This window comes from Carex rostrata, chromosome 4 (genome assembly GCF_964058835.1).
Source record: "Carex rostrata chromosome 4, lpCarRost1.2, whole genome shotgun sequence".
In the NCBI taxonomy this organism is placed as follows: Eukaryota; Viridiplantae; Streptophyta; class Magnoliopsida; order Poales; family Cyperaceae; genus Carex; species Carex rostrata.
Window position 1 is genome coordinate 8,043,977 of NC_135921.1, and position 11,717 is coordinate 8,055,693.

Below are 11,717 nucleotides of genomic sequence, written 5' to 3' on the forward strand. Positions count from 1 at the left end.
TCACTTTAAGAAAGCCCCTTTATCTTTTCACTATATAAGCGTTTTTGTTTAATAAATTTGAAAATTCTCATATTTTTTGCTATTAGTACGCCATTAACACTGACATCAACCTTTTCATTTTGGATCGAAATTTTGAAGGAGGCCAAGAGAAGTAATGGATAGGAGTAAATTTAGAGAAGGGAGTACATTTACTTTAGTGGGTTCCACACTTCCACTTGATCATTTTGTCAAAAAATTAAAAAAAGAGGATATTTTGTTAGATTTTTTTTTGGGAGGAACCGAGGAAGGTTATTTTGTAAATTTCTCCGATAATTTTTTTTTTCTCATATACACATCTAGTTAGAACTCCACCATTACAGAAGATTCTCAAATAATGTTTGGAAGAATATAATTTTCAATACCATTTACTGATTTACATACCAATTTCAGAAAAAGATTAGCACAATTTGAAAGAAAAAATTGTTTACTGAACAAACTGCTCTGCGTGAGCAGAAACATAGTCTTGCTATTTGCTAGTTAGATATTATATATATACATGCTCCGTCCAGATTATTGGCAATACAATAGAAAGATATTCATATACTTTAAATCAATATTTGAAAATTAAAATTAAAAAGATGTCCAGTATTTAAGCAATTATTTCAATGTAAAAGGCCCAAAATTAATTGTAAACAGAAATCAGGGAATCCTGATAGATCATAGCGCCCAAATGATATCTTTGTGAAAAGTAAATCAATTGTATTTTTCTAGGAAGAAGAAGTGCCTTGGTATAATCATTTATTTCATTTATAGATTTTCAAGATTATAAAAGTACAAAAATACAGTCATAACTCATAAACAGGATGGCCAGAGATGTGTCTGATTTCACACTCTGTTTTATACAAATAAAAAAAAAAGTAAAGAATAATTTTAAAATTTTGACATATTTATATTGTGTATGAAACAAGAAAGGACAATGAAATTCTCTCTATATCTACTGAAAATATCAACAAAAGCTACTAGTTCATCTCCTACGGCCGGCTTTGATTGGAATAGCAACCGTTCCACCTTCGACTGATGCTATGAATTGCCGGGTTGGACCGCAAGTATCCAAACAGTGTGTTCCGGTGAAACGGCAGCGGAGTTTTCTTCTTCATCTCTTCGGTAGCTGCTCGGTTCATCATATAGTGCCTCTCACGTATTCCTTTCCCCGTGGATCCATTACTGGTATTGCTGTACTTGATGTCAGACGATGATGTAGAGGAAAGTAAAGTATACTTGCGTAGCGGGTCCTTGCTTCCTCCACCAGTGGCTCGACCTTCTGATGCACTCCGAAAAAGAAACAAGTCTTTTAGCCTCCATTTCTTGCTACCTCCACCGTCCCTTGTGAGTGATCTCGTCTGAGAAGGAGCCTGTGATTGATGAAATTGGGCATTTCCTCTTATCGGCGAGAGAGATCTTGCTCCCGTGCGATGATTGGCAGAGAGAGGTGAAGCAGATCTCCCTCTCTCTTCACTCCTTGGTTCCTCTCCTAAATCAAGCAGAGGAGAAGACAAAGATGGCTGATGAAATTGGGATGAATTGGTGATCATTGGTCGGATCATTCCACCTTCGAAAAGCTCATCAGCAGCTGCAAATGCTGGCTGGGAGTCATCGCTCCTGAGCTGGCCACTGAAACCGAAGGCCTTATCAAAGGAGAACTCTGTGCGTGATGGGCTCGCCGGAGCGCTTGCGTAATAGTAGCAATCCTCACCGGAGGATGAATGACCGAATCTTTTGGGGCTAGAAGGAGCACTTAGGTAGTGCACGCTTTGGCTTGCCACAGTAGGCACCATCACTTCCATCTTGCTCTTGCTATTTCTCTCTCTCTCTAGCTCTCTCTTTTTGAGAGTTTTAAATCATTTGGGGGAGAATGAAAAGGAAATAAGGCATGAGTAGTGAGTTGGTGGGATGGGAGGAAAGTGTAAGGAAGGTAGGATGAGAATTGAGAGGTGAAATGATTGACCAATGTGCATGAATAGGAGGATTAATTAATGAATAAATTATAGAGAGCTTTGATAGTGAGAGCAAATAGGATTATAGGTGGCTGGCTTTCAAATTTGGAGGCTATCATGAGATGTTTGCCTGTTGGGATGAGTTAATTAGTTGGGAGATAGATATGAGATACTTTTAAGACCGAAATAAATCTGCTGTGATTCCAATGGAATAACAGGTCCTGTTATTCCGATCCCAACCATTCAACTTCGTTGAGATTCGTGTATGAGGAAGTTTTTTCATTGAGATTCTCATATGAAAAACTTTGAATGGTTAAGATCGGAATAACAGGACCCTGTCATCCCATTGGAATCACAGCAGATTTATTTCCGTTTAAGACAGAGTAGAGTAGGGGAGATTTAAGATAAACAAAGAAGAATAGAACAAATGTCAGGTGCAGATTTGATTAAACGAGTGCCACATGCTAACTCTAAACGTACCATAGTTCTTCTGTTAATTTACATCGTGTGGTATTATGTGATAAAATTCGTTCATACTGAATTCGTGCCAAAATTTTTATTAATACCCAAAATTATTATAAAATTACGCAATCTACCCATTTTTTCAGGGGATTTCAAAAATTGCCCCTTCTAGTTACTAAATAACCGGATCAAGGCATGCTTTCCGGTGATTAAATCACCGGACCAATTTTCTTGATCTGGTTATTTAGTAACTGGAAAGCATGCCTTGGTCCGGTTATATAGTAACCGGATCTTTGTTTTGGCCTTCTATAAATTCATCCGGTTATTTAGTAACCGGTTTTGTTGTTTTGTCTTTTTTTTTTTACAAAACAGAAATTTTTAATTTTTTTAATTTTTTTATTGAAATATTATAAATGTTGAATATATTTCTTTGAAAATATATGGAATACAATATAATTTGATTTATTAGAAAGATTGCAACAAATAATCCGGATCAATATTTTTCAGACTGAATTTGTCACGGCTGTAAAAATTAATATATTTATTTATGTGTTATTGGAAAAAAAATTAAAATGCTTGGATTCTGAGTTATTGATCCCGGTTCAAAAGTAACTTCTAGATAAATACATAAAATATTGTCATCCTTCTAGTACATTTAATTTCTAATTGTTATTCAAAAAGAATTCTCAAAATAGATACAACTTTTTAGAAATTAAATGTACTAGAAGGATCACAATATTTTATGTATTACCAAGAAGTAACTTTTGAACCGCGAACAATAACTCACATTCAAAGCATTTTTTTTTCCAATAACACATACAAAAATATATTAATTTTTCTTATAGCCGAGAAAAATCCAGTCTAAAAAATGTTGATCCAGATTATTTGTTATAGTCTTTCTAATAAATAAAATTATATTATATTCCATCTATTTTCAAAGAAATATATTCAACATTTCTAATATTTCAATACAAAAAATAAATAAAAAATAAAAAATTTTGTTTTGTAAAAAAAAAAAAGAAAAAACAACAAAACCGTTACTAAATAACCGGATGAATTTATTGAAGGCCAAAATATGCTTTCCGGTTACTAAATAACCGGACCAAGAAAATTGGTCCGGTGATTTAATCACTGGAAAGCATGCCTTAGTCCGGTTATTTAGTAACCAGAAGAGGCAATTTTCAAAATCCTCCGAAAAAGTGGGTAGATTGCGTAATTTTATAATAATTTTGGGTATTAATAAAAATTTTGGGAATTCGTGACTGTATTTTGAGTTACTTGAGTTATACACAATTGAGTTTGATATTTAAAAATTAAGCGTAAATTATACAAATGGTCGATTATTATTTTGGCTCTTATAGCTTCAACTTTTAAGAGTATTAATTTGGTCCTTATATTTTCCATTTAATTTCAAATTAATTTTGTCATTATCACTAGTTAAAGAGCTAGATGAAGATTAAAGATTAATATCAACTAATATATGATGACACAAACATTATTGATATTTCTTATCATGAACAATTATTTGATGTAATGTAAATATTATTTTTATTATATTTGTGTTTCTTGATAACTACATCGGCACTAGTTTTGGTCCTAAAAGTGAAGCTAACAACTGATTATATCAGGTTTTATTCAATTAACGTTAAGCATTATTAGACTAGTTTGGTACAATTTAAAAAAAAAAAATCAAAAATAGTCATTAAAGTACCATTCTACACAAATAATAAAGTACACAAATAGTCCTAAATGATATTTTTTGAAGCTTAAGGACCAAATGAAATAGAATGATACTTTAAGGACTATCTGTGTGCATGCTTTATTGTATTTTAATTATGATTGTCATATCACTTTTGCTTTATTTTTTTATTTAATTTTACTTGATAAATTAATTCATGGAACACAAGTTAAAAAATAAGTAAATTAAGAAAACAAAGCATAGTATTTTGATTGATTAAATTTTTCAGTTTTAATACAATCATTAACATTATTTCAGTAAATTAACGAACGTGAACTCTTCAATTATTGCCAAATTATAACTTCTTATATTTTTGAAACTTGATATATAATAAAATTGTATTGGAGGGAAGAACAACATACAGACAATAAAATATTAATTATGGGGTGATAAAATAATTCATAATGTAGCGTGAATCGCGTGATACATTCTACCAACTAAATTACGAACTAAACTTTCTGACTTTTATTTTGTACAGAATCTGATATTGACCTTGCACACATGCTATTAATTAAACCAAACTTGGCACCCACTGCCAAGGTTTCAAAAAAATTAAACCAAATACAGAGAAGGAAAGAAAGTTTTCTCACTCAAGTACAGAGATTGATTAGTCAAGTGATGTCACCGTGTTTGAATAATTGTCATATCATGATTATATAATTCCAGATAATTTTCCACGATCTTAATTAGCTTTGGGGATTCTTTCTATCCACAATTGTTCCTTCTTCTAGAAGCACGGTTGTAATGTAACCCAATCCAAGAGACAAGGCCGACAGCCAAACTCAAATATAAGATTTAAAAAAGAGGTTGAAAAAAATATCTCACAAGTCACAACAATTAACTCCGATCTTGAAATTCAAAGGAAAAATATTATACTGTCTTTATTACTAACATCGAATCGAATTATTAATTGGACCGGGAAATTTTTATTTGTTTTCCCATTTTTTTTAGTTTTTGACCCATCATTTGTTCTCCCATTTCTCTCTGAATTCGCATCCGCTAAAATATCTCAAATTTTGAGTTAATCTGTGAAAAATCCAGACTGTTTAATTATTTTTGCACAAATTTTAAGGCAACAATAATATTGTTCCGTGCATTTTTGAATTCGATTATACTTATCTCAAGAATACCAAGTCTCTCTCTTCCCTCCACCGTAATCACTTTTCTCTCATTTTGTCAAGCAATAACTTTTTTTTTCTCATCTATATCTCGTTTATGTTTTTAATTTTCATCTTGATTGCTTTGTATTTATCTGTATTTGATTCAATATTATTTTTTTCATTGAATGCATTATTGTTTAGTTTGTTAGCTTTTTTATTCACATTAATTATTTTATTTTATTATTCATATTGGATGATTTATTATTTACACTGTTTGATTCATTATTCACATGTTAGTAGTGTGTGACTTTGTTTTATTTTAAAGAATTGGAAGATATACCTTTGAAGTAACAACCTTAGATTGATAAAGAAGTAGGTTTCAAATATCCTTGACGACTTGGTACCAATTGAGTATGAAGATAAGTTTGCTACTACTACGGTTTTAATTAATTATTGTATTTTATTTAGAGTCATGTTATAGCACCGTTATAGCGGTACTATAATGTTTTCAGACTATAAAATTTATGACGCTACCAACACTATTTAGCACTATAGTGGCACTATATGAAGAGTTAGGCTGGGGTGCTATGGATAGCATAGTGGCCTCTATGCTACGGCTCAATATTCGAGTTTCTAAAATCCAAACGGTCGATCCGAACCGTTCATCTTATTCTCCATATTAATATCTGCTTGGAGACCAAATTTTATAATTTTCTGAATTTTTTTACTATTTATTAAGCCACTTTGAAAATCGCTAATCCAACGGTTTTACTGTTTTGTGCAGCCACCGTTGGATCAACAATTTTGTAAAATACTTAATAAATAGTAAAAAAATTCAGAAAAATGTAAAATTTGGTCTCCAAGCAGATATTAATATGGAGAATAAGATGAACGGTTCGGATCGACCGTTTGGATTTTGAAAACTCAAATATTGAGCCGTAGCATAGAGGCCACTATGCTATCCATAGCACCCCAGCCTAACTCCTATATGAATATAATGTTGTTTTTTTAACCATTTCACTATGACGCGATTAGTATTATTTAAACTATTGATTTTATTAGTCATTTTGTTATTTTTTATTATTCATATTGATTGCTTTCTTTTATTATTCATGTTAGAATACATATTTGTTCACATTATTTTCATTTGTTATTCATATTCATTGATATTTTTTTTACAATATTGACATTTTTTTTTTTTTGAAAAAACTTGCAAGTCTCTAAAAAAAATCACCGGAGTAAGTCCGCTGTTGATTTTAATCCTCAACTGATAGACCTAAATTATATACATATTCGATCTAGTTTTTATCACAAAATAACACCAAATATTTTGTATTTTGAATATAAAGTGAATATAATACATCTAGAATCAAGTTACTAAGTTTACTCAATTCTAATTTGCAAGAAATGAAGAAAAAACGAAGAAAATGAGCCCAGTGCGGACGCACTGTAGCACTATAGCAGCCAACAAAAATGGAGCTTGAACTTAAAATGGCCACAACTTTTGACTCGTAACTCCGTTTTGGGCATATGACAACTTTTTGGAAAGCTAGCGAGATGATCTATAACATGAGAAACTAAAAAAGAAAATTTGGGAACCAGTGCGGACGCACTCAGTACTTAGATGAATTTTCAGCATCTTAGCACTTCACAGAAAAAAGTCCGAGTCTAGTGCGGACGCACTCACCTCCAGTGCTGCCCGGAGCATCCGCACTGGACCCGTAGACAGCAAAAAAATGCGTTTTCGACAATTTTTCTATTTCTGGCGCAATCGGGGACGCGTTTTAAAGGCCAAATTTAGACATGACAGTCTGAGAAATAATATAAAGATAGCACCCACTAACCCCACATTCAAGCCTCTAAATTGGACATGGTCTTCTATTATAAAAGAGGGGGTTCATTCCCATTCAAGGCACCACACAGTTAGCGAAAAATTATGCAGCTAAAGAAGCTTTTCAAGGGGGAAGAAGAAGAAGATCCGAGCAAGAAGTCAGCAAGATTGAGAGTTTTGATTCAAGAAATGGTGTAATCATCTTTATTTCATTTCTTCTTATTTTTACCAATTTTTTGTACTAGATCTCTCCAAGAGAGAGTAGATTTCTCTCTAGGGGTTTAGGTCAATGCATGAACTTGTTTAATTCTATTTTATTTGGATATTTATTTTTATTATAATTGTTTTATGGAATTTGATTGTTAATTTCTGTGATTTATCATTTGTGTTAATTACATAATTGGTATTTGAAATCGATCTAGTCCCGTGTTGGATTCAAAAGAACCAATATTGCTAGGATGAGAGGAGAATACTAAATTATAAATGCAAATACCTTAGGTTTAGATTAGGATCTAACCAATTTGTAATCTAAGCCGGAACTATAGAAATTAAGATTAGGGATTTGGTGAAGGACTTAACCGTGAAGTCAAATCCTAATTAGGACTTCTCAAATCGAATCGGATATTAGTATGATGGACTTAATTGTGAAGTACAAATATTTGAGGAGATGAGAGACTAACAAGAGCTTATGATATAGGTAGCTAGGGTGAATGACCTAACTGTGAAGTCCGAATTACTTAGACACGTTATTAATTCATGAAAGTGACTATTAATGACATATTAGGTTAGAAACCTCATCAAATCATACATGAATTTAAACAAAACCGAATAGATAAAATTATCAAGAGATTGTAGACCGAATATCCCTAGATCTCCTCAACTTGAAAGGAAACCAATATTTCTTTTCTTTATTTTATTTTAATTTATTGTTTAAAACTCTTTTCTTTCGGGTATTGAACCCAAGTCTAGAATCATTAGAACAAAACCCCCCGATTTTACTCTGTTGTACTTTACTCTATTTTATTTTCTGAAATTAATTGACAAAGTTTAAGCTAAGTATTTACCACACTCTCTGTGGTTTGACACTCTAAGTACTACATTGATAGGTTATGCGCTTACAACAAACTTTTCTTTGAGTATAAAATGTAATAAATTTAAAGATAAAAAGAGTATACGTCAAGCACAATTTCATAACTCCAAAATACTCATCATCAACCAGCTTGAAATTTCATTGCTCTCAGTACTCATCATTGTCGTGTGTAATTCTGCTTATTTTGAAGAATTGAAAGACATAGATTTGGATTAAATACCTTAAATCAGTAAAGAAACAAGTCTAGAGTTCTCAATGACCTGTATGAATCCAGAACGAAAATAAATTGTTACAGACTACAAATCAGATTGTTGTATTTTATCATTCCAGTTAAGTGTTTTTTTTTTTTTTTTTTTTTTTTCATATTTATCAGTATTGTTACAAACACATGATCAGTCAACTAGGTGAGGGCATCTTTGACGAACAGAATTTTCTGCTCATATGTGGGTAAGAAATTTCAAGTCCGTGTCCCCTAGGTACCTGAGTTACAATTGAAAATAACGAACGGTTCAGATTAATTTCAACTAGTTCAAACTCAATCCGAACACTTTTGAGACTGTAGGGGGTCTACTTTGAGATTCGTGTCACATTGAATGAACAGTTCGGATCTATAACTTGCACCTCCGGCACCTGAGGGCTGGGGTGATACGGATTCAGAAATTTCTGTCCTCCGATCCATCCGTTATCAATTTATATCTCTGATTTAAATAGTCATAATTAAATTATAAATCATGTCTTCTTAAAATTCAGTTACTTTTCATATTTTTATAATGACCGTCAAGCTAGATCGTAAACGTATATATAGAGATGGATCCAATAAGCATCAATTTTACTGGAATATTTGGCATCGCAGCATACCAATGAAATCGTGCGGGAGTGAAGTTGACAGGTCAAATTAATATGATATCTAAAGTGATATCCGTATATCAGCTTCCATACCGAAAAGTTAAATTTATTTCAGTGCCTAACCGCATAAGAAAGCGAGATATGCTCACTACAAATTCAAACTCCAACGGATTAAAGTAAGAAAAGTTAGTTTGCATTACGTTCAATCTAACAAATATTAACAGAATATCACTATTAAAAAGAATTTCAGTAGGGTATGAAACTAGCAAATAGGCCGATTTTTATTGATATCCTCAATTAATTAAAAAAATATAGAAATGCCCACGAATCTCTTTTTAAAAAAATGTTCCAACCGTCAAGAATTCTGACGGTTCAGTCCCGAGCACAGAACTGCCACGAATCCTGACAATTCAGTTTTTTTTTTTGTTAAAAAAAAATTAAGGTAATTGAGTAACGTTATTCAGCAATTAACGTTTAAAGATTAATAACAACTCGCGATATAAAATTCTGACTAAATGACAGGCAAAACAGAAATAATGTATTATTTCAATGAGGAGCATCATTCTTTCATATGAGCGTATATGAATGCTCTAATAATTGTACATGATTTTACTATATAATCCGTGTGTGATAAAAAAAAATATATAAATTTTTGCACATCATCGATTCGTACATTCTTGTTATAATAAATCATCTTAGTTGTACACGTATTTCTCTGAGACAATCCTCCTAACGGACGAGGCTAGGGCGAGGGATATGGCAAGATAGATGATATCTTCATCGAGAAGGCAATCTCTGACGAAGAAACTTCAAACGGACGTATCTTGACGCTTTGGCTCAGTCTGAATTGTACAAAATAAAGGGAAGAGCCTCAAAACTTCAGTTGAAGTTTCTGATTAAGTTTTTTTCGATCTAATTTTCGATTTTCTTGTTCTCTACCATACTCTTTCTTACACATTGTTCATGTAAATGTATAAATTCTAAGTTCTAGAGTTTTTTTCGTTATGTTTTTTATTTTTTTAGTTCAAAAGTTTCTATTTTGAAATTTAATTTATCGTTTTTGGTATTTAGATCTAGGAAAATAATCGGTGAGATTTAGTTTAGTATTTTATCAAAATTTTAATTTAGTGTTTTTATTTTAATAATTTCAAGAAAAAAAAATAAAACAGTCAGGATTCCTTGTTGTTCACTAGGGATTACAACTACTAGATATCCGCAGTTGGAGTATTTAAAAAAGAAAAAAAAAAAGTATCGAGGGCATTTCAGTATTTTTTTTTAATTAATTGAGGATATTGATTTAAAAAAAAAAAAAATCGGGCAAAGAAGCAAATGAATATTACAAAAGGCTGAAAATAGTAAACGGGCCTATTTGTCTTTGATTGAAGGACCTCTTTGATACCCAAATTTTTGTCTGAATACTGTTCGGCCCACTTATAGGAAAAAGTAAATTTAGAGGCCGAAGCATTGCATTTTGAATAATTAAATTATCATTTTTAATATAATCATAAGCATTAATTTAGTTACAATTTTAATGATGAGATAACAAATCGTGAATTGTCTAATTATAACTTCTTTTTTGAAAAAAATAAATTAATAGTTGAATAAGAAACATACAGCTCTGAACAATTGTATTGGAGGGAAGAACAATATACAGACAATAAAATGTTAATTATGGGATGAGAAAATAATTTTCAATCTATCTTGATATATAGATTCTACCAACTCAATCTGCTATTGACCTGGCACATATTGTCACATCTATGTGCTGTCTTAATTAAACCCAAATACAGCCGAAAAAAAAAAAAGCTAGAAAGTTTTCTCACTCAAGGACAGATTGATAGAAAAAAAAAAAAGAAAAAAGGACAGATTGATTAGTCAAGTGATGTCACCATGTTTGAATTATTGTTAGATCCTGCTTATATAATTCCCAGTGTTCTAAATAGCGCGCTATAGCGTTTTTGGACTCAAAACGCTAAGCTATACAATTAAAACACGCTATTTGAGCTACAGACGCTATAGCGGTAATAGCGGTCCGCTATAGCACATAGCGTGTAGCGCAAATAGCGTCCGCTATGCAACATGCTGTTTTTTTTTTCTTTTCAATTTATATGGGCTTTAAATAAAGGCTCAGATTGGATTTTAACCGTGATTTTTTTTATAATTGACATACTAAGCTTTATATTAAATTATTAATTATTATTTTGATTAAAAAATTATTAATTATTAAATGAGATCAAATAAGGAAGCTACAGCGCGCTATGCAACATGAGCTGTTTTTTTTTTCTTTTTTTAATTTATATGGGCTTTAAATAAAGGCTCAAATTAAATATATTAATATATTTCTTGAAGTAACAAAATGATACTTACTATATGGTAGTTTGAATATTTTGAATATATTAAGATAATTAATTATGCCATGATGTCTAGGTTATTTTGAAATTTAAATAGAAAAAAGATAGATTATGTCATGATGCTGAATATATTTTGAATAGAAAAAGATCGATAGTTTATGATATTAGTAATACTATGGATATTTTGAGTGGCAATTTGGACTTTGTATTGGTTCAATATGAATACTATAATTTTTTAATCAATTTGATGTTATTTATTATTCTATGAGACTTAGATAATGTTGATATTTAGTACAAATATATGATATAATTTTTATAAAAATAAA

The 11,717-nt window shown here is 31.3% G+C and overlaps 1 protein-coding gene across 1 annotated transcript; it reads right to left on the reverse strand.

Annotated features, from left to right (window-relative positions):
* Nucleotides 1-762: 762 nt before the first annotated feature.
* On the reverse strand, nucleotides 763-1,987 carry LOC144553022 (uncharacterized). The gene has a single exon (XM_078301090.1). It carries the CDS (start codon nucleotides 1,821-1,823, stop codon nucleotides 1,011-1,013), a length of 813 nt encoding a protein of 270 aa, XP_078157216.1. The 5' UTR covers nucleotides 1,824-1,987; the 3' UTR covers nucleotides 763-1,010.
* Between the last annotated feature and the right edge of the window lie 9,730 nt (nucleotides 1,988-11,717).

What these genes read in the sequence shown, in the direction of transcription:
- LOC144553022 (XM_078301090.1), bottom strand. Translation starts at nt 1,823, where the DNA reads ATGGAAGTGATGGTGCCTACTGTGGCAAGCCAAAGCGTGCACTACCTA.